The sequence below is a fragment of the Amia ocellicauda genome, chromosome 16, assembly GCF_036373705.1.
Source record: "Amia ocellicauda isolate fAmiCal2 chromosome 16, fAmiCal2.hap1, whole genome shotgun sequence".
Taxonomy (NCBI): Eukaryota; Metazoa; Chordata; class Actinopteri; order Amiiformes; family Amiidae; genus Amia; species Amia ocellicauda.
The window spans coordinates 8,704,933-8,728,814 of record NC_089865.1 but is presented as its reverse complement, the minus strand read 5'-3'; the positions used below and the strand labels follow the sequence as shown (position 1 = coordinate 8,728,814).

Here is a 23,882-nt window from a genome sequence, read left to right as displayed (position 1 = left end):
TCATTAACAGCAGTGAGACTGAATGTGGGTTGGAGGGGTTAGAAACAAAGTAATGCCAGAGGAAATGAGTTGTTTAATTATACCAGTGATATAATGAATTTAGCCCCCCGTCTTGACAGCTGTCTAGTTGTTCACAAATGTACATCCTGTACAAGTTCACAGAATACTGCACTTTATTCAGTCTGCTAGCACTTTGTGGATGGCTTTTAATTGTATTGATAGTGAACGGGGTTTTTCAGTAATTGTCAGGATAAATATCGCAATATTGAATTGCATTGTTTATAATGTTCTAAATAAAGTTAACATAAAGCAATTGATTGAAGTTCTATAAATAAAGGAACTGATATTGACAGTGCCATGAGTCAAAGAACCACAGGATTTCATAACTACTGCTCCATTAAAGGGATATGCCATTGAGCAGGTTACAGTAGTCAAGTAACAACTGTTTCAATTGACAACATCCAAGACAAACTGGGTTCTGAAGCACTAAAATCCAAACTTGTGTGTTAAACTGGGTAGAAAACTGAATTCATCTGTTGACAAGGAGCCTGAATCCACATTGACAGAGCTATACAGTAAACAGGTTACATGGGGTTAAGTATTTCTTCTGTGTTTTTTTTGTCTAGGTTACTTTTTCCATTAAACCAAATTATCAAATATAGAAAAACATTTTCATTTAAGATTTTACATAAAAAAATAGGAAAAAAAACTAGAGTATAATTTGGTTCTTAAAGCTTCTGTTGAGATCCTTGTGGGGGAGGACAATTGAGTTGAGAATAATCACTTCTGATGGGATATTCACATTACAGCCTGGAGAGAGGAAAAAAAAAAAAAAAGGTTAAGAAATTGTGACTCAGATCATAGTTTCATAAAATGTCATTAGTACTAATCTTATTTTAGGTTTAAAAAAAAAAGCTGTGCTACATCACACATGAGTCAGAAACTGGAATATTACATTTAAGGGTTTATTAATAAATAATACTAACTGGGAAAATGTTCATTGTTATTACGTATTTAACTACTTTTTTGGAAGAGAAAATAAGTCAAGTTCACCTCACCATACCAGGTGTTAAATAGGTGGAATGTCACACACTGTATTGTACATTCATGTTTTAAGTAGCACTTAAGATGAGAGGTGTGTATCATGTCTATAAATGCAAAGTATACAATGAAACGCTTCCAAAAAGTCCTTGGAGGATTGGAGACTCACCTAGAATGGTTATTGAAGGGGTAAGTTTTCCATCTCGGAAAAGCGTCTCACTGTCCATTTTGGCATAGGGGTCATTTGGGTTGGGGTCACTCGGGGTCCCCTCAACTCTTGCCCATCGGCCAATCGTACTGTCCCATCCCACAATGCTGTTCAAGACACAACTGTGGTCCTGCATGGAAACATGCATCTTAAATCTAGTTCACAAAGACGCTTCTAGTTCTGGTTTTTCCTTTTAATTACAGCTCAGTTACATGTTTTACACACACAGTAGTGGCAGTGTGTGACAACCTGCACTTTAAAGTCCAGATGTGGACATTTATTAAAACCACATCAATTTATCAACCAGGGACAAAATCATGACAGTTCACTCATACAAAAAAAAAAAGAGAAGTCATAGTATTACTGTCGGATGTTTATAAAGGGTTGTCCGTTACCTGTAATGTGGCTCCGTGAAGAATGATCGACTCTCTCACTCGGACTCCAGCTCCTATTGTCACTCCAGTGCCAATGGAGACATTTGGCCCAAGCTGTGGAGAGACATTGTGCTCATACTGTGAGGAATCATATCCTCCTTGCACCAGCAGATTTCAGGGTTAGGAATAAGATTATTATGGTTATACGGGTCAGTCAGGGTTAAGTTCAGTTTAAGGCAAGGATTAAGGTTAAGCCATTAGTAGGGATAAGACTAGTGTTAGGATAATAGCTATGGTACGGTTTAAGGTTAGCATAAATACTTTTTTCTCATTCAAAATGTGCAAAACACCTTGCCCATCTGTTCAAACTTCCTCAACCTATAGGCCCTATACTTTATAATTATACAAACATTATATGTACTTAGTCTCAACTTACCACCGCTGTAGGGTCAATGTTGGCTGTCGGATGGATATACACATTACCTATAAAATACAATAATGTGTGTATATATATATGTATATATATTATAAATGCATGTTCTATAATAAACTGAAAACGAATACAAAACAAAATCCAATGTTCCCACACTGAATAATTACCACTTATTTTTGGTCTTCCATCCTTATTTGTAGCCAGTCTTTCAGGGTGAGTTTTGTGATACTGGTTGAGGTATAAACGGCTGGCATATATCGCAGATCTATAGAAAATAAATAAATAAAGGACACAACAATCAGCCTATATTACCTTCTTCAATAATGTCCTGTTTACTTCAATAACTTAAATTGTATTTAGTGCATTTTATAAATTCCTCTAATTAAATTAAGCACTCTACGTGGCTGATGAAACAAATTGCAAAACAACAATAGAGATGGTATTTACTTACCCTGCAGATTTGATCTGGCTCCAGAATCGATCCGTTTTATACACATAAAGCTTCCCCTGCCCTGCCAGCGCAGTAAAGATGTCTTGTTCCAAGCGAATGACTTCTGCCCGTTGCCATCCATTCATCTGCTCTTCTCTATAGAAGAGAGGTACACACTGTGAACAACTATAAGAAATCTATATGAAATCACTGAGATGTCAGTCTCTCCAACATCACAGCCTCCAAATATATACAACTACAAACTTTTGCAATTCTTTCTATTCTTCTCTGACTCTTCTCCTCAGTAAGAGCTTTATAGAATACACTGCCTCATTGTTCACAACCACACCGGCTTTGATAGCAATTCATAGACATCCTGCATTACAATAAACGCACAGAAATGTAGGCCAACATTTCCCTAACAAAATGCACATATTCAATGTGTCAGGAACTTTGAACAAGGATTGTTTTTAATAAATACATTGCATGTTAAAACTGAAGACATAATTCTGCTGGTTAAAGCTTATGAAGGAGTTTGCCTCTTTACAGATTAAATTATGAGGAAGGAAAGCAAAGGAAAAAGGTGGAAATTGCATGAATAGTAAGCAGTAATGAAAATCCTCTTTCCTCTATTTGAATCCTAATGCAATTTGCAGAGAAATTAAGGAGCATTTTTATGTCTGACAAATTATAGAGAAATTGCTCTTATGTAAAGGTCATCCACAGTACACACCTAATGTTGACTGGGTAAACCAGAAATAAGAAGAGGAATATCTCAAATTAAGCTCCTAAAAAAAATGCAGAGTGTACAATACTGACTGACTGTTATTACATTTAATCAAATAATTTGATTCCTAAGATGATTTTAAGTGAGCTACAGTATTTTAATTATCTTATCACCAAGTTATACATGGTGTTTAAAAAGATCAGTCAGTTAAATATAACTTCAATTACAGAGAATTCAATATTATTTCTCCCACAATACTGTGCTATAAAAGCCAGCACTGCAGATTATGATGCAACAAATCCAACATGAGCAGTTTGAAGAAAAAAAATAGCAACTAGGAATCCACTACATTGATTTTTAAGTGAACAGTCATGGTATACTGTACAGGATTCTTCTGGAAAACAATATAAACCTAATCTTCCTTGAAGATGCAAAATGCTCGTTTGGATGAAGCTCTGAATAAGTAACAACAGTACGCACAGGAAGAATATCAAAGCAGACCTCACTTTTTTCCCCAATGTGTAAATATAATAAATACCACCACCTACGAAGTGCTGATTCTTCTTGATTCCTAACTCATGAAGGACAAAAACGTTGTGAAATTTAACCTATTTAAAGTGCTATAAAACCAGTGAATCTATACTGGAACACCACATCTACATGTGCTGACTTACCCCTCATAATGGTATCTGATGATAGAGTTCAGGAAACAGAATGATGGCAGAAAAGGGGAAAGGAAAAAAGAGGCAAATGAACAGAACTGAGGGTAAGAAATGATTTGAAAACAAAAAAAGACGACTTGCATTTCCAGGCTGCGAGTCCACAGGGACTGCTTATACTCACAACAACAGATCCTGCTGATTCTTCTGAAAAACGACCCCAATGTGCTGAAAGATGTCTGGTGTAAAGAGGTAAATCCCACAGTTGATGATATCACTGACGAATGTGCTGGGCTTTTCGACATAGTGTAACACCTAAATGAAAAACATAACATAGTATTGAATTCATCCAAATCCCTGCTTCGATACAAAACTTTCCAACATGATTTGCTTTAGTGTTTTATAATTAAAATATGTAAGTAATCTAATAAAATAAATGAATGCTTATTTCAACATCACCAGTAATTAACTCTATTTTATTTCATGCTTCTTATATTTAATGTAGTATATATTGGTATGCATTAACCATAATAAGAAGCACTTCATTACCTCATTTGTTTGCTGGTTTTCTACAATACATCCATAGTTCATGGACTGTTTTCTGTTGGCCTACAATATGTAAAACACAAACAATTATTGTTTATCCACCACACTTCAAATTATGAAAAAGTGTCAAATAACAAAAAAAGAAACTGAACATTTTCTACTAATGAAATGCAATCATTGAATTAGCAATTTAAAACAGCATTGCATGTGTAATATATTATATACTGTACTATATAGTGACAAAAAACTTCCACAGTATTATATAATTCTCCCACTGACAACCCTTGCATGGCATATTTATTGTCCTGTGTCTTTAAAGGTATTGCATCACACAACTACACCTACACAGACACCCATTGTGTAACCCTATACTATGACACATTCCAAGGTGGTTTAATTACATATGTCAAATAATATCATGCAGAAATGGCCTCTGCATCCTTACAGCTGTGCCCAAAATTACAAAACTGTGGGTGTCCCCGTGTTCCTTCTGGAACTGCAGCATCTCCGGAAGGGGGAACTCCGAGCACACGTCTGCGTTCAAGATGAAGAACGCCTCTGGACCGCCAGACAGAATCTGATCTCGAAAGTGATAAATCCCTCCTCCAGTGCCCAGGGCTGCGTACTCCTGAAGATACCTGGAGTGAAAATAACATAAAAGACAAAACTAATGTTACAGAATCTGGCTGTTATTTCCGAGCGTGTGAACTTTCTTGTTCAACACGTAGCCTGTAGCGGCTTCATGACAGAGCCCACTACAGTGAGTTCAACTAAATTCTCGGTGTAATGAAAGTGTTACCTGATATTTATTCGGAGATGCTATCTAAACAGTAATAGATCGGATACACCTTGGTTACTCCTGTGATACACTTGCTATGTTCAGTAATCATTTTGCTACAACAGTGGACATGATTTCAAATGTTCCTCAGAACCAAAGATACATTTCTCTCCAAGATTTCAAAGAAAGAAAGAAAAAAAAAAAAAAGGTCTAAATCTTCAAAGCCATACCTGATAGGGATTTTAAATTCTTGCTGTGCACAAGACAGAAATCGATTCAGCTCCTCGTTTGGCTGGTAAAACCCAACCAGCAAGATCTCTTTCATATTTGGTACCTACAAATAAAGTACAGAATTTACTTTAACAGCACAATGTGTAGCCATCTGGGATTTTTTATGAATAAGACAGCTTTTGATTTTTTTTCTTGTGTTTAGTGTGTCCTGAATCGGCAGCATTTGAATGATATGTGTGTGTGTGTGTGTGAGATATCGCTTTTCTATTTGTTTCAGTATTGCATGAATATCATGTTGGATCCTTTAATGTGTTATTATGAATGAAAAGTGGGAAGCTCAGTCAGCTCACCTTTGTACAGGCCTCTATGTGATGCTGCAGCATGGGAACCCCAGCCACAGGGAATAAGGGTTTGGGGACTTCAAAAGACAGAGGTCGAAAACGAGTGCCTGGGAAAATACAATATACAACTCAATTAATAGCCACATGAAGTTGACATCACTGGAAGTCATTGCCCCGCCCCCTTTGCTGTCTGTCTTCCTGAATGCCACGTCATCTAAACAATAACAGTATGTTTTTATTTCACCATAAAAGATATAGGAAACAAGAGGAATAAAAATACGTGTTTAATGTATTTTTACCTTTTTGTGGGCCTCCAATTAGGATCACAGCTTTCAGCATTTTCAGTGCGATGAAGTCCTACAGGCGTCCAAACACTGTACTCTGCGTTACTTCTTCACCTATTGAGTTATTTATTTCTGTGAAGTAGATGGATCGAGGTGCGTATGTTACAATTATATAGATATACCTTAAATAATGTCACAATGTACTAATATTAGGCTTCATTTCTTTATAATAACATCGCAAAGCATTGCGATCAATAACATGTTCATAATATCTATGTAATGTGACCGAAAAGATGTCAGTTTCAAAGTATACGCGCTGATCGCCCGATATCAATTCATTAAAACCACCCATGTATTGATCTAAATAGAAATTGTAAAATATGATTCCATGTAGTAGTCATACCTGTTCGTGTTCCTGTTTATCGTCCACCTCAAGGAAATGACGACACAAGGTTCTGGGAATTGTGGGAAATGTAGTGCTCTTACTCTTACAGTGAGGGACACAGCAGTGGAACAGTTTGGGGGCATTACTTAATAATTATAAAACAAGTATTAACACTAATATATCCCCGTGTAGTGTAATAACAACACCAAACTTTCCTTCCACATAAAACCACCTTGCAGATTACATTGTTGCACTGGCAAACAGCATTTCCATAAAACAAGGGACAGGTGCCAACTGTAGCTTTGTACATTATACACCAGCATTTGTCAAACAATTTTATATAGCTATATATTATTATTATTATTATTATTATTATTATTATTATTATTATTATTATTAATAATAATAATAATAATAATAATTAATAATTAACTATACCACAATTACCAATTTATTTAATCCAGTGGTGCAATTAGCTCCTTCATTAATTAGTTAATTAATATTCTGATTTAATATTTGACTAATTGCACATCTCTTGCTAAAATTACAAAATGCCTAATTGCTTTGGTTAGCAGGCTATTATGGTTCTCTGAAACAAATGACAGGATACATCATGATATTCATGCAATGCCATGTTCTTTTCTATATCACAAATGTTCACTGTTTTAAATTGTGCAACATTATTCAGATGTAAATCCTAAGCTTATAATAACTTGAAAGAATTAGAGCTGCATCATGAATACAACACAAAGCTAATAATAAATATACAAAGAAGTATTTAGAAATTGAAGGTGTTACATAATTATCAGTTCTATAGCTACATGAGAAATGGCTGATTCAGTGTTTTCTAACTTCAAGTCACTACAAACAGAAATACCTTAGTTGTATTACATAATCATAAAATTACATTTTAATGTTCGTCCCCTAGGACATTTCCTATGCTGCCATGTCTTCAAATATAAAACATTGAATGGTATTATAACACAGTTTTCCAAAGAGTGTTGTAAGAATAAAGCAGCCACTACAGGGTTTGTTCTAGAAAAGTTTAATATATTTATGAGACCATGTGGAATAACTTCTTCAAACAGTGCTTGTAGTCCTTGTGTTCTGTGGGTTTCAGCAGTTCTCCCAGAATGGGTTGGTTTTGTTTGAAGACTTAAATGTGTTTCCTGGATTCCTCTTAGAAGAAAATGGAGCAAAATACTCAGCAGCAAATGTGAAAACATCATCTGGTTTCCTTAGAAGTAGGAACTGAAGGAAATCTGCCATTAAGGCTTTGAGTTCGGGATGGTGTCTAATGTACATCGTGTGATTTGCTTTCAGCTCTTCCTGCAAAGTAAAACAAACACATTTTGTACATTACAAAGAGCTAATAATCGTTCACCTTTCTCTTTGAAGTCTGGTCATACTTTTCTCAGACTTTTCTCTTTTGTTTTCTGACATTAGTTCTCCACACATACATAATTTAGGATTCCATATTTGTATTAGTTTATATCTATATGTATTATACAACTTAACAATTATCACTTCAATGTATCAACAGTCTTATTTTCAATAGAATGGATAAATGTTGATCAGGTAGTAATTTGTAAACATAACAAGGAATCTGTGATGGTTAATAAGAGACTTTTTGTTGTCTTACCTTCCGGTCAAGAAATTTCGAATATAACTGCATGTCATCCTCCCAGACCAATGGTTTCTGCTCAAATACAAGGTCAGGCTCTTTCTTGTCTAAAACAAACATCAATATCAGACCTTTACTTTGCTCTACATATTGATACAAAACACAATATCTAATGTGACACTTACACAAAGAACACAACAATAGCTTTGTTAATTGTTTATGTGTTTAATTAGAGTTTTATTGTTTAACTTTAAATCAATTGAGATTGTGGCAGAGGAAATATGTTTATTGTACTAATATTTCAAGTAAATAAAGTCAAGTTTTTGTCTATAGAAAAATATCAAATACCTTCATCTGACTGAGCAGGCATATGAATGAGCTTCATTGTTACTGGGGATCCAACCTGCACTCTGCTCGCTAAATGCCTAAAAAACAACAGCATTTATATTATTTTATGAATCAGCATACTGAGTAAATAACAATTTATATTTAGCATCACTTAACCCAATTCCAGTTTGTTAAAGGGCACATCTGTGGTAACAGTAAGTGTTAGGGGATATTCAATTAAATTATTCTCCTTACACACTTCAAACCACTATAGTTATTGTTTATATGTTAGCTGGAACTAAAACCCTTAAGGCTTCCAGTTTTTTAAGCTTGCAGTTTTTAGAAAACTCCAATTACCCGTCAGAGAGAAAGTAGCATTGCCATGTAGTGGGGACATCCTCTTCTGAGTGAATCGCTCTTTCAATTCCAAACACCTCAGTCCCCACCTTTCCAACAGTCTGGCTTCGGACACCAAGCTCTTTCTAGTTCAAATAAAGTGATGATTTCATAAAAATATAACAATCTATAGATTTTGTCCAACTATATGAATCACACTATTAAAAAAGGCTTATATTTTATAGTATTTTGATTGAATAGGCCACCTACTACACTCTTCGACCTTTCCCCATCCCTTCTGTAGTTGAACTGCTCTTTTTAAATCATATCTTTATCAACAGAAAATACTCCAATCATGACATGCTATTCAAAATTATATACACTGAGAGAGAAAGAGAGAGAGACACGGACTTACATAAGTAGACGTACAGATGTGAGTCTCTGTGTCAAATGAGAGGAACACCATATCCTCTGGAATGGCCCTTTTTTTGGCAAGGATTCGTAAAATAAGCAGATTGGAAGCTTCTGACACAAATCCCTGAACGGAGCTTAAGGGAAATGTGAATGACTGTCTCTTCACTTCCTAAAAATAAACAAAACGATTATAAAAACACACTGGGCATGAAAGGCTGATTTTTACTGCCAGATTACCGCAGGAAATCATCTTGAAACTGTCTTGTGTTTAAATCGATTTACTCCTAAATGCTGCTTGCATGAATACACGGTTCAAAAGCTGAAGGAACGGGAAGCCTGCTCAAATCTCAAACCACCAGCAGGGGGAAATGTTAGTGAGCAAAAGCAACTACACCATGTTATTATTTTTATTTTCTTTACAAAACCTTCTTTTTCACAACCTTAATAACACAATTATCAATGCAATATAATTTTACAGTGCAATCTTTACCATTTTTATGTTGAAGCTGAATTGATATTAAGTTTCAAAATATTCTAATAATTACCTCTCTTTCTGTAATAATTTTGTTTACCACCAAATGGTCATCCTGTCTGACCATGTATGACTTCCTGTCCAATGGGTGGTCCTGAAGCTGAATTGATAAAAAAATAAAATAAATAAAAATTAATCTTTCACCATGCAAAAATGTATAGTATTAGTTATGCTGTTTGGAAGCTGTACCACTAGATGGCGATAAAAGATATGTCTCCAATTTGATCATAGTCGCTTAATGAATATTAATTTCAGGTTTTATAAATCTATTAATGCCAACTACAAAGCACTAAATGTGTACATAAACATGTAAACATAAAAACATTTATAAATATTAATTCAAATGTACATTTTCTCTTACAATATTATTACATACAATCCAATATCTGAAACATAAACACAAATGTGCATTATAATAAAAAATATCTACAGTAATATCAGAAGTTAAATATTTTTGTCACCAAAACTCCAGCATGTCTCTCAAATTATAAAACAGTGGAGAAAATACCTTCACATATTCATGATGATGTTGCTCCAAAGTTTCAAGGCTCTTTGATACGTAAGCTGTAAATATATAAGAAAAATAAAATGTTACACAAATCACTTCCCTTGAATATTAATACATTTATTAGTTTATTATTTACATGAAATACACCCCAAAGATAAAAGCTCAATATTCACATTGCAGAAAGGAGGAGCACCGTCACGACCACAAATGTGTGTGAAATGTTTTTCAGTATTTACATGTAATTTGCTACTATCTTTCATAATATAATTCACTTTACTGCACGTTTTGGGTGAAATTAAATGTCACAGTACACCTTAGAAATGTATTCGTTTTATTTTAATTTGTAGACACACATCTTGTGCACCCTGGCAACAGGATATGTATTGCAGCTCAGCATTTTTACAAGAAAGCTAGGAAGCTGCTATCTGTACTCAAGGACACTTTTCCAATCTGTTCTGATAAAATAAAATAAGTGAATAAATAAATCAACATTGCATACAATAAAATGCAATCCAACAGTAAAATAATTGCATATGGATGATTGGCCGCTACTGTAAGTGCTGTCAGCAGCCCAGGCGTTGTGATTAATTTTCTGTTAAGCTTTTGCAATTTCAACTGTTCTGCAAAATGCTGAGATCTGACTGAAAACAATATGAAGAGTAAAGTGATTTCAACTGTGCATCAGATCTCAGGTTATGAACTGTATTCATCCACCTACCTGTGATGGATGTTCCACAAGGTATGTCATCAATAGACCCATGGCTGTTAGCATGAATTAGATAGCAAGCCTCATTGTTAAAGCTGGCTTTCTGTATAGTAACAGTGAACTCTCCAAGTTCTCTTCCAGTATCTGAAATGGTCACCAGGGAATCTGCAAACAGGCAGTGTTGTAACTCCTTTAGCTCTGCAAAGAAAAGTTTCAGGCATCACTGACCTTTATTTATAACTCAATGGACCTTCAAACACTTCTCATGCCTGTTGGTTCTCCTAACTCTTACCTCTTTCACCATTCCTACCATCATTTTATTGATCTCCTCCCTCTCTCTGTACAGTCTTCCCCCAAGGATCAATGCAGTGACTCCTAGTTTTCTCTCTGCTCTCTGGGTTACCTTATTTTCCCCATGGCTTCACCCACCCGTCTGTAATGATACTCAGATCTTCCTCTGCTTCCCATACTTTACACGTTTCTTTACAGGCATTTAACCATTTAACTGCCTTTCAGTTGCCAGTATGTCATTCTCTGCCACATTGCACAACTTATCGCATTGTGTCTATATTTGTGTGTCTGTTGCACTATGTAATGTTCTACAGCTCCCTCTAAGTAGAACACCAATGGGATTTATGAACATGTATTGAATGATATAGTGGCACTAGCCAAATAAATACAATATAAATCCTTATGCACAGTAGGTGCAGTCGAATCGTCCATGCTGCATTCATTGAATACAAGTGTACAAAGAGGCTCGGCTGTCAGCACCAGGTGGTCCGTTACCACATGAAAACATCAAAGGGGATCTTTAACTGTTACACTCCCAAACTGCTCTTCATATCCCCACTGACATATCATATCAGCTGACGCCATCACATTTTGACCATACGTTAGAGCTACCTTCAATTTGTACTCTTACAAAGATTTAATTGACATGCACCACAATCTTGAGCACAATTAAAGCTGATATTCAATAAAAGGTGTGTTTTTCCCACTCAATAAAAGCTTACCTATAGAAGACAAGAATGCAATGGCTTCTGTGCTTGCTCTGGGGTGTGACTGGTCCTTGGTTTCTGCCATGGATGGCTCTGGGATTTAAAACTGGGTACACATACAAACACACGTCTTACTGTCTGTATTGTCATGCAGGAATGACACTATATACACTGATCAGCAGAGCAACTTCTTTTGTCCCCCATGTTGTGTGATGAGAAAAAACCTTTGATCCATTAGATATGATGAGGGTGGATTAAGACAGTATTGTGTTGTTTTGTCTTGTTTGGGGTCTCACACTTCTCACACTAAAAGCTTCAACAATCAAACTCTCTATCAAAACATCTCTATATAAAACCATTATCTAAGACAAAACTGGGAATTAAAAGTAAAATGTGTCTAGTTCATTGCACTTGTGTTCGTTCATCGTGTGGTGCAGCTTAGATTAGACATGTTACATACGTTATATACCTTTAATGTTATACCGACATCTAATGATGTGTTATTTATGTGTCCACACTTTCGAGACAACTGTAAAAGGATTGATTACAGAGGATTTACCTGCCTGTGGGTGAATATTGTGTTTTCGTAAGCAATGTTTCTCCTCTTGGCGGAAAGATCAGGCAGCACTTCCCAACTCTGCGACGCTATTGCCAGGCAACGACGCTACAAGCGCAGGCGTAAAAAGTTACCGTAAGTTTCTAATATGAGCGACCGATGTTTTTGTGAGCAATGCATTCACAACTTACCTGAGCAAACACTGGACGCACAAAAACAAAACTAACATGCAAAACAGCTAAACAATATCATATTACAATTTTAAAATTAAAACCTGGTAGTAAAAAACATCCACGGCAGGCTATTTGTGAAAATGGTATTTGACTCTGGAATATAAAGTCTCAATAAGGACTTTGGTTTAATGAATATCTCACCCACATCACTACAGTGTTCAAAGGTAGAACTCACAAATAAACACAACATCAGGACAGCTTTAAAGATTATCGTAATTATTTTTATTCTTTACAGAATTAAAATAGTTTTTTCAGTACCTTTAAAGTTCAAACAAATGTACAAAAAAATACAAAGGAATGTTGTCTCTGGCACCCAAAATGTCACTCTATAACTCTATTGGTAGCTCAAGAAGTACCATGTAAAATAGTTTAGGGGATAAACAGAGATATTTAATAATCATACTTAGACAGCATATATGTCTTTCTGTATGCCATGTTAAAAGTATTTAAATACATTATTCTATTCAGTCAAATGTAGGATTAAATTAAGTTAATGTGTTTTGGTAGTCTCTCACAAACATTCACCACACACAAAATCTGATCTTCACTGAATACTGAAATACTTTGAGGTCAGATGAAGAGAAGTGCTTTTGAGTTGAGTTTTGAGCTTATCAAAATCTACTGGATCAATCTTTATTTTTAAATGTAGGGTACCCTTGAACCTTGCAGTTGTGAACACAGTTAATGTATGTCTTAGCAGACAACCTTATCCAGAGATCACTTACAATTGTTCCAGTATGTCACATTATTGTTTTACCTACAGTGAAATACATACATTTGAACCCATGACCCTCAATGCAGGAGTCCAGAGCCCTAACCACTACTCCACACTGCTGCCCAGGTTCAATTATCACACGCACACTTCACTTTTCTGCGTTTAAACTAGGGAGAACCATACTTAAGCCAGGATTAACATTAATATATTATCAGTAGTTTGTTAACTTTGCAAACCCAGTGTTTCCAGTATAACAAAATATTTGTATTTTACAGAATTTTAAACTGACCCTACAGTCTAAGTAACTTTAGGAATATATCGGTTTCATAAAGTAGTATACATTAATCACTTTTTAACACTTAAAAGCATGACAACAATCTATACAAAATAATTTCTTCATTTGTAATATACTTCACATACTAAATAACTTTGCTCTGTATTTAAAAACATTAGCAGCTACTCAATCTCACGGTGTATTGTGTATCCCGTTTGTTTAATTAAATCAGTTCCATGTTCTCAGCTCCACAGATCACAGCATGCAGAAAATGTCAACTCATAATATCCATGTACCCTTATTTTTTGTGTCATTTAAAGTTAATGTGGAGTTTTCTTGCTCATGAAAGATAAATACCATTCCACAGGAATCACTTAAAACTTAAGAAACATAAGAAAGTTTACAAACGAGAGGAGGCATTCGACCCATCGTGCTTGTTTGGTATCCATTAATAACTAAGTGATCCAAGCATCCTATCCAGTCTATTTTTAAATGTTCCCAAATTTTCAGCTTCAACCACATCACTGGGGAGTTTGTTCCAGATTGTGACGCCTCTCTGTGTGAAGAAGTGTCTCCTGTTTTCTGTCTTGAATGCCTTGAAGCCCAATTTCCATTTGTGTCCCCGGGTCCGTGTGTCCCTGCTGATCTGGAAAAGCTTCTCTGGTTTGATGTGGTCGATGCCTTTCATGAATTTGAGGACTTGGATCAAGTCCCCACGTAGTCTCCTCTGTTCCAGGGTGAAAAGGTTCAGTTCCTCAGTCTCTCAGTAGGACATTCCCTTCAGACCTGGAATAAGTCTGGTTGCTCTCCTCTGAACTGCCTCTAGAGCAGCGATATCTTTCTTGAAGTGTGGAGCCCAGAACTGTCCACAGTATCCAGATGAGCTCTAACTAGTGCATTGTACAGTCTGAACATCACTGCCCTTGTTCTCAATTCTACACTTTTGACAATATACCCTAACATCCTGTTTGCCATCTTTATTGCTTGCCCACATTTGTTTGCATGGAGAAAGTGAGGCGTCCTCATAGACTCCTAGGTCTTTCTCATGCGTTACTTCATCTAGTTCTATTCCTCCCATAGTGTAATTATAGTGGACATTTTTGTTACCTGCATGTAATACCTTGCACTTGTCCACATTGAATTTCATCTGCCAGGTGTCGGCCCACAACTGAATATTATCTAAGTCCCTTTGAATAGCCTGTGCTGCCGAGATTGTATCTGCTGAGCCACCTATTTTAGGATCATCTGCAAATTTGACAAGTTTGCTAACTATACCAGAGTCCAGATCATTAATATAGATTAGAAAAGCAAAGGCCCTAATACTGATCCCTGTGGAACTCCACTAAACAACCTCACTCCAGTTAGAAGAGACTCCTCTAATCGACACCCTCCGTTTCCTATACATCAACCAGTTCATAATCCATCTACTTACATTACCCTGAATGGCTACAGCTTCCAATTAGAGGATCAGTCGTTGCTCAAAAGCTAAGTACATCATATCAAATGCTTTCACATGATCTGCAGCTGAAGTAGCTTATTCAAAAAATTCTAATAAATTAGTAAGACATGATCTGCCATGATCTAAACCCATGTTGACTATCTCCAAGATTATGGTTTTCATTAAGATGCTCCTCTATTTTCTGTCTTATAATTTTTTCCAACATTTTACAGGTGATGCAGGTGAGACTGATTGGTCTGTAATTTCCTGGCTCAGTTTTGTCCCCTTTCTTGTGGATTGGTATGACATTTGCTGTCTTCCAGTCAGTTGGCACATCCCCTGTTCTAAGTGTCATTTGGAATATTTGACTTAGCGGCCTATAAATAATATACCATCTGGTCCAGGTGATTTGTTTGTTTTTAATTCTGCTAGTCCCTTTAGTACTTCCTCCTCATTTATCCTGATATCTCTTAGGGTTTGACTGGACTGGTTGTTAACCTGTGGCATGTTATCTCTTTTTTTCTTTTTGGTCCTCAATTTGCTATGTTTTGGTAGTAAAGTAGTATATTCTTAAAATATAACATCAATTTTCAACTTAGTCTGTAACCAGTGTGCTCAAGTCTAACTCTTCTAAGTGCCGCCTCATACCTTCAAGGTTAGCTTTTCTAAAATTGTAGATCATTGTTTTAGACTTGGTCCTTGTTTTTTGGAAGTATGCCTCAAAGCTAACCATATTGTGATCACAGTTTGCCATTGGTTCTCTAACTAGTGTCCCTCTAACTATATCATGGTCATTTGAAAATATCAAGTCAAAGCATGCTCTCTCCCTGGGTGGTTCCCTGACAAATTGAGTTAGAAAGCAGTTATTTACCATCTCAACCATTTCTATTTCTGCTTCTGTAGTTCCAACTGGACTTTCCCAGTCTATGTTTGGGAAATTGAAATCCCCCATTATAACAGCCACATCCTTGCTACATGCAGTCCTGATTACACTGTACAATGCAACATCTTGTTGAATATCTGAGTTGGGTGGTCTGTAACACACTCCTACCACTAATCCTCCGGAAGTACTTCATTGTGGACACACAATCTTTGTTGAATGTAATCCCAACATGCGCCGTAATCAAAATATATTTTAAAACCAAAAGCTGCATTCTGAAGTCAGTCTTTATTCCCCTTTTCAGGCTCAGCATCTGTACTATCTGCCTTTAAAAACATCCTTGCGTCTGCGCACCTCCTCCAGAACACGGGCCCTGAAATGTGCCCAGTCCTCCTCCAGCTCCTGCTGCAGTCCCAGAGCCCGGTGCAGCTCGGGGGCATGGCTGCGGAGGAAGGGGTTGTACTCCTTCTCTTCTCGGATAGTTGATGGACACTATCAAGATACAATACAATACAATACAATACTGTAACTTCGTCATTCATCTTATTTACCAGTCTTCTCGAAACATTTAATTTGTGTAGAAGAGAAAACGTACTGATTTGTAAAAGCATTGCTGAAACTGATACTGAAACATGAAATCATTTTATTTTCAGCAGCATATTTGTATCAGTGTTTTGGTGGTTTTGCTGCTTACATCACAACTGTCCTTTTGACTACATTCAGAAATTGTCCTCTTAAAACATAAAATAGTTTAAAAGATGCACATTTTACATATTTCTGGCCAAATAAAAATAGAATACAACCTACCCGTCTCATAAGGATGAATTAATGCGCCTTTTCAGTATCTTGGATTTGGTCTCATTCTTTTAAAGTCTATCAGTATTAAAAAATGTTTGGCGTGTACGTTGATCTGTCTTAAACAGAATTGCAACAGCTTAAACTGAGTGCATCTGCTGAGCCATTCCCACAGGATAAAATCATTTTCTCTCCACGTCACATATCCACACCCATTTTTCTCCAGCTTGCATCGATTTCGTCAACAGCTGGGTGAGTCTGATCTTCACCAGAGATAATTCTGTTTATCGTATTTTTTTATGCATTACATTTATCTTAGACCTAGCAAAATATTGCTGCAGTTCTATCCGCACACACTCTTCTATACAGTGATCAACCTCAATCCGTTGAAAACAGCATACACTTACAGATTGAGGCTTTAACAGAAAACAGAGCTGTTCATAAGATAGACACATGTGAGTGCTTCTGTGAACTCATTCATATGGAAAAAGTCCTGTCAGTGACTGATAAGCTGCTGTCTCACTGAGCTTTACCACCGGAGCCAGGGATGGCTGTAGCCTAAATCTGTTTTGTGTGTGTGTTTGTGTGTCTGAAAAGCTTCAATTTAATAAAGGTCTATTTGGAAAATGTTGACAACTCACCGTACACAATTTCTGCTCTCTCTGCCGTAAGACCCACTGCAATTTGTTTTCTCTGGCAGCACTGTTGGGCTCAATCTCAGCAGCAAACATCAGATTATCTTCTGCATACTCATGCCCTATGGTACATAAATAAAAGGCTTGTTTCATGACTCATTGAAATGTTATGTGGACAACAAGGTAATGGCTGATGAACAATTTTGAAAGTGGTTAAACAATGGACTTAACGTAGCTATATCGAAACCATTTTCAGAACAATAGAACCCTTTTTCTTTCATACCACCACTTTAAGAAGTATATACCTGGCCACAAAAGGGTGTCATCACTCAGAGAGGCGACAATATCCAGGGATGACAACATAGTAGCAGCATTCCCTTCAAACATTCTCCCTAGGAACAAAAAACAAAAATAATGTGAGGAGAGCTCATCACACACATTAACTGACTGTTCTACTGTACTGAAACAACGATGACACAGACATAGGAAGATAATATATTAATCTTTATCATTTAAAAATGACATGAGCGCAATGAGATTATGACCTATGCATTCCAGGTATGCTGTAAGGTGTAGTTATACAAAAAGGTGTAAGTTGTAAAAAGAAAAAACACTGAAGCGTATGATCTTCAAACACTCACCACAACCTGAGAGGAAAACCAAGTCTCCTGAAAAGAGACTAGAAGGGCCATCAATGGACTTCCCATCAAGCAGATAAATCATGTGACCAACAGTGTGCCCTGGCGTGAAGAAAGCCGTGAAATGCATCCTCCCAACATCTATCGAACCTTTGTCTGAAAGAGGGCTGAAATGCAAACACAAAATACAGAAGTCATGCACCACACCGCATGACTTCCACAAGTTTGATTGTAACACAAACAAGGTCCAACTTCAGTTCAGCAGCTTTAACTTTAGTCATTGCACTACACAAGAATAATGCAAATATGAATTAAAATGTAAAAATGTACACTTAACTCATGATGAAATACAAAACAAATATTATCTGGTTAGGTTAAACCATATATCATACATATTACAGTATTGTATTAAATTATTAACAGAAATATATACACTGCTCACCGTTAAGGGAATTTCAGTTTTGAAAAAGGTTGTGTATTGTATGCACCAATGGTTTTATTACCTAAAAGACCATGCAGTTGACAACTTAAACCATAGTTGGCCAAATCAGTGGTTCATTCTGTGCTCACAATAAGTCAATATTACTGACTCAGGGGTCCGCACATGTGATAATAGAGTGGTTTCACATGCCTTCATTTGTACACTCCTTACTGGCTTGGGGCTATAATAGCCTGAGGGAGAGATTGGGGTATTCAGTATGCCACAATCAGTTACAATACAACTTCGGTAAGTTTCCACTCAAAGGTAAGCAAGACTATGTTTCTTGCTTCTTCATTCAAAACTCCATATATATGAAAATTTAATCATCACAGACTCTGTATAGTATCAAAGATGGTTTGTAGCCCTATCAGAATTGCAGCTTTATATAAATTAGTACCAACAGCTTTGAAATACAAAAAATATATATGGTATTTAACCAAAGATATTCTGGTTAAATGCTCAGAACTCGCAAACTGGTCCCTAAAATAAATAAACTTAGTTAAGAGTTAATCAGAATCCAGTCCTAAAGTACACATCTTAAAAGTATACTTTGAGCATCACCTTTGAATATTTCATTTCAGAAACACAGATAAAGAAAAAGCAGCAATAATTACATGTCCTGACTTGTTATTTTGAAATTCCAAGCATTACTGTTTTTTGTCTGTCCTGTACAAAATATCCAATTGCAGTATAACAGTATGAAAAAACTAGAAAATATTTGTGAAACTTCCAAAAACATGGTTGGCAAATGTGCAAAGACTACGATGAGTATACCCTACTATGAGTACACCCTGTCCCAGACCTTCAGATAACACCTCACTTATCATGCAAGCTATTTCCAATGTCATAATATAAGTCGAATTTGCAACCAGCCACTGTTTAAAGATGTAAAACTAGAGAAGCAGCTGTGTCTTTTTAGAAGTTTCCATCTGTAACCCAAATATTGATTTAATTAACAGGAGACAATCTGATGTGAAGTAAACTTTTTTTTCCCCAGGTTAATCCACATTATATCTGATCTGTTTACGACCTCAAACTAAACTAAAAGAAGCACTAACAATGCATAGACAAAAAAAAAAAAAGTGTCACAATTCAATTTAGACAAAAAGCATTGTTTGTCAAAATAATAGCAAAAATGACACTTCATGATTTAATGTGCATTTAAACTCAGAACTTACTTAGTAAGGCCTGGAATGTTGTCCATGGCGTTCCCATACACTCGACAGGAGCTGTGCAGTCTTTTAAGGCCTTTATTGCCTCCACTGTGGTCCCTAAAGACAAGACAATTATATGAACACTAACTTATTTATTTGATACAGAAATATCTGAACAATTGATTTAATAAAACAAGAGTTAACTTAAAACAGTAATAACTAAAACAGAAACATTTTTCATGTTTGGGACACAACAAAGAAGAATAATCCACACAGATATTAGTTTCTTAGTAATATCTGCGTGGATTAGGTAGCAGTGGATACATACACACACACTATATACACATATACACACACATACATACAGTTAAGTCCGTACATTAATTTGAGGGTAGTTACATCCAAATTGCGTGAACAGTGTAGGAATTAAACCCATTTTTATATGTGGTCCCCCCAATTTTAGGGTCTCAAAAGTATTTGGACAAACTAACAATCATGAATTAAATCACATCTTAAAGCACATCTTGATTGTTTCCTTTCGAATCCATTGTGGTGGCGTACAGAGCCAAAATGTTGACAACCGTGTCACTGTCCAAATATGTATGGACCTAACTGTATATATTTATGATAGTATCGGGTCCTCCTGAATACAGTCAAACAAAGACAGCTGTAATGCTTGAATTTAAAACAAACATTTGAATATGCAAATAAAGAATATACAAAAATACAGATTAATAGAAAATAGGTGGCCATACTAGGTGTAAGGAAAGGTAATGTGTTGCTAAATGATGAGACCTTTGAACTTAGATGTGTGCAAGGAAGAATGAGAGCTCTCACACATTCTAAAAGACTACAATGTGCAGTTATACACAAGTCCCAGAGGCACACAGTATAAACTACATTCCAGACGATTTTCTGTCTCTCTGAGCTAGAATAACCAAGAGCAAGCTTATCTTTTAGAAAATAAAAATGGTCATGACCACATTCTGATGGCTTTGCAAAATATAATGCCGATGGCAAATAAAAGTTTCGTATTGCATAGCAGTTCAGAGATATTCAGATTTTTATTATCAAATTAAGCAGAATACAATCTGAACTTGACTGACATGAATATGATCTAGGTAAAGCTACAGTGGACAAATGAATGCATACGACATATTAAATGATGCCAAAAATTGTTATGTTAATTGAGGCAGGCCTATATAAAATAAATATAAATAAATGCACATGTAATATTGTCAAGAAACTTTTGAGAGGGCTATCTGCAATCCAAAAGCTGCATAGTTGTTCGAACCCAGAGTACTCCAACACTGTACTGGTGGCTGGATAGCAATTTTGTTATCCTTAAGTGCTATGGAATCCTATGCTTCAAATGCCTTCCATTTTAAAATCTACTTACCATTTAAAGGACAACAGTCACATGCTATACTAATCATCAGTCATATCAATGTAACTATATTTAGACACTTTCTTTGCAAAGCATTTTTTTTAATCCACATTTGCTGCCAAAACTGGCTTATGAAAATGTATTTAAATCTGTATAAAGACAGGACTCTTTGAAGGCAGCTAAATAACTTTTTGTTAGTCAGGCACTGCTTGATTAACTAATATAAAAATATATTTTGACCGTAGGCCTAATATACCATAATGTTTCAATAGAAACCTGTTTAAACTTCCTAATGCAGTTCAAACAGGAATTTAAATGTTGGGAAAGTTCAAGTCATGCTGATTTACAGGCTAGAACAAACTGTACAACAAACTAAATGTTACTCACCAGTGCTTGTGTGTGCACAGAATAGCTTCTAATGTTACTCCTTCTTCTTCGAGGCATGCCTAAAAGAAAAGATATATTTCAATTCTAATGTTCATCAATAAACAGTTTTGTGATGACATAGATTAATGGCGTATCTTTTCGTAGAATGATCTACTTTGTGTGGTCTTTTATAAAATACACAATATAGGTTTACCAGATGGGCTGGCATCTAACTCCTACAGTAACCCAGTCAGAGGCCAGGCTTCAGTCAGCATGCCCGCTGTATCTGTGCAGGCATTGTTTTCAATCTGGAATTCATCCAGAGAGGCAACAAACCATCCAACTCTTGTTAAAGAACCTCCTGTGTGTCTGAAGACTGACAGGGAATATATCAGTTTCTATGAAATCAAGAGTTTGCCTTGAAATAATCACTCTCTTTTAAATAGTTGTGTAAATATAGATTATGATTGAATAATAATAATAAACGCCTTCACATTTGACAAACTTGAATGATGTGTATATAAAAAAGGGTGATTTGGTCCATGAAACTTGATACCACATTAAAACTTGCAGAAATACTCCAAAACGTGTGACATACCTGGACAGTTTGTGGGTCAGCTGGATCCACAACCACAGCGGCTTTTGAAGTTTTGTCAATTATCAAATAACTATAATTGTCTGACAATACAGGAATTGGTACAATTTTCACACCTGAGGGAAACAAATTAATAGATTACATAGTCAGAATATAGGCCTAATTTAATTATATTATTAAAAATAATCCAGCCTAGTAATCAAATGATACTTCACAGGGATTGTGAAGGTAAAAACAAGGTAACGGTTCAGGAAGAATATATCCACTATATCCAATTAGTATACGGGTATGAAAATGCATGGTTTCATAGGTTTTCACAAAAGAAAGTGATTTACAGGAGGAATTGGAGAGAACCCAAGATGATTGTAACGTATATTTTATATCTATGTGGCAACTATCTATGTGGTCTGTATATTCATGAACCAAAGGCAGGTTAACACATGAAGTTAAACACAAAAGATACATACCATTAAAATCCACTGCCTGGACAGATGAATGACCAGTAGGAAATCGTTCACGGGCTTTCCTCACCTGCCTCTTATAGAACATGTACCCAAGTTTAGTTCTTGTGTACAGTGTGTACCTGCAATACAAGTACATTAATGTAGGGATAATTACAGGGGTTTCAATAACACACTCAAAGGACTGCATTTTAAATTCACGCTCTTGATTATCTAACATAATCCAGTTCATTGAGAAATATGTAACGATCATTTGATGCTCAAGCAGTAATAAATGAACTGGACTGTAAATTATTAACTGCAAAAGCACTATTTTACAGTAATGATGTGCATGTCAGGCAACAGTATTACAGAAAGATATAACACACGTAACATGTCTTCATTATTTTTATTCTAGAGCTCACAGGGTAATTAAACTGGGAACAGTGGAAACACTTATTTTGCTTTGTTAATCCACACGTGGTTATTAATTCAGTGCAGTACAGTACAGTGCACCACTGGTCAAGCTTATGTTATGGTGCAAGCAGCACATATCTGTCGTATGCTACGCAGTAATATCCTATATTTGTATGCATTATTTTGTGCATTGATTCAAATACGAATTAGAATGTTGCACAATTCGATGCGACGGTAATTGGAATTTAGTAATTATGGTCTACCATTCTCATCTGCGTATCAAGATAAAGAAGAATCATCATGATTGCAACTTTTAACATAATAATTAGCTATATCAAATCACAGATGGGAGATGATATCAATCGATCCTCAACGCATTACAGAGGAAGAGTGCTAACAATTATTTCATACAGCAGGGGCTAATGATGTTCGCAGTAAAGCCAATTACACAAATGCTAGTTTAGCTCGTTTCGACTGGTTCCGCGTACCAACAATATGGATGCGGAACAACGCCGACAGAAAGAGAAACAGTCATTGCGTGGCACTTACGCGATCCGAAAGAGTGGTTTCTCCGTCCTGGCCATAACCCTCATGAATATATGCTTAATCCAGAAGCTCCTTCTCACTCCTCTATACCCGAGGCACAGCCAGAGCAGCCCCGCAGCCGCCGCGACGCACAGCAGCAGCGCAGACCAGTCAGCAAACGCCATCGCGGAGTGGGCGTGGCCTGTGACGGAGCTGTCTGTTTCGCGCACAAGCCACACCCCTCTGGGCGGGTCTGATGTGCTGAATAAACAAAGGAACGCGGTCGCACTGCGCAGATCGGCCGAATCCCAGCGATGCCATTGGTGGAGCCGCGCAGAACTGCGGACATCTGCGCAACAAGAACGGTGCCCAACAGGACGGTGTATAATAATGTGCGCTGAAATTTGCGCTCAGGCGGTGCAGCCGTTGTGCGGGGATTATAACGAATTGCAAAGCTAGCTATATTTGTCA

At 36.4% G+C, this 23,882-nt stretch overlaps 3 protein-coding genes across 4 annotated transcripts; all 3 read right to left on the bottom strand.

Moving 5' to 3' along the window:
- Positions 1-55: 55 nt before the first annotated feature.
- gmppaa (GDP-mannose pyrophosphorylase Aa) lies at positions 56-6,544 on the bottom strand. Of its 2 annotated transcripts, XM_066687835.1 has the most exons (14): positions 6,456-6,544; positions 6,068-6,184; positions 5,778-5,875; positions 5,427-5,530; positions 4,864-5,056; positions 4,422-4,481; positions 4,057-4,187; positions 3,888-3,902; positions 2,508-2,642; positions 2,224-2,321; positions 2,060-2,106; positions 1,645-1,737; positions 1,211-1,379; positions 56-810 (listed from the first exon to the last, which is right to left on the bottom strand). In XM_066687835.1, the coding sequence occupies exons 2-14, from the start codon at positions 6,105-6,107 to the stop codon at positions 710-712; spliced, it is 1,284 nt and encodes a 427-aa protein (XP_066543932.1). In that variant the 5' UTR covers positions 6,108-6,184; positions 6,456-6,544; the 3' UTR covers positions 56-709. The 2 variants fall into 2 exon arrangements, with proteins under 2 accessions (XP_066543932.1, XP_066543933.1); XM_066687836.1 differs by lacking the exons at positions 3,888-3,902; positions 6,456-6,544 and having other exon boundaries at positions 6,068-6,430.
- Positions 6,545-7,466: 922 nt separating this feature from the next.
- On the bottom strand, positions 7,467-12,526 carry catip (ciliogenesis associated TTC17 interacting protein). Its single transcript, XM_066687605.1, has 10 exons — positions 12,442-12,526; positions 11,898-11,988; positions 10,897-11,082; positions 10,179-10,234; positions 9,684-9,770; positions 9,140-9,307; positions 8,746-8,870; positions 8,410-8,486; positions 8,080-8,168; positions 7,467-7,766 (listed from the first exon to the last, which is right to left on the bottom strand). The coding sequence occupies exons 2-10, from the start codon at positions 11,965-11,967 to the stop codon at positions 7,554-7,556; spliced, it is 1,071 nt and encodes a 356-aa protein (XP_066543702.1). The 5' UTR covers positions 11,968-11,988; positions 12,442-12,526; the 3' UTR covers positions 7,467-7,553.
- A 1,336-nt stretch (positions 12,527-13,862) lies between these two features.
- Positions 13,863-23,617, bottom strand: pnkd (PNKD metallo-beta-lactamase domain containing). The gene is made up of 9 exons (XM_066688072.1): positions 23,436-23,617; positions 22,497-22,612; positions 22,033-22,145; positions 21,456-21,514; positions 19,706-19,798; positions 18,050-18,213; positions 17,714-17,800; positions 17,415-17,530; positions 13,863-16,470 (listed from the first exon to the last, which is right to left on the bottom strand). Exons 1-9 carry the CDS (start codon positions 23,594-23,596, stop codon positions 16,297-16,299), a joined length of 1,083 nt encoding a protein of 360 aa, XP_066544169.1. The 5' UTR covers positions 23,597-23,617; the 3' UTR covers positions 13,863-16,296.
- Between the last annotated feature and the right edge of the window lie 265 nt (positions 23,618-23,882).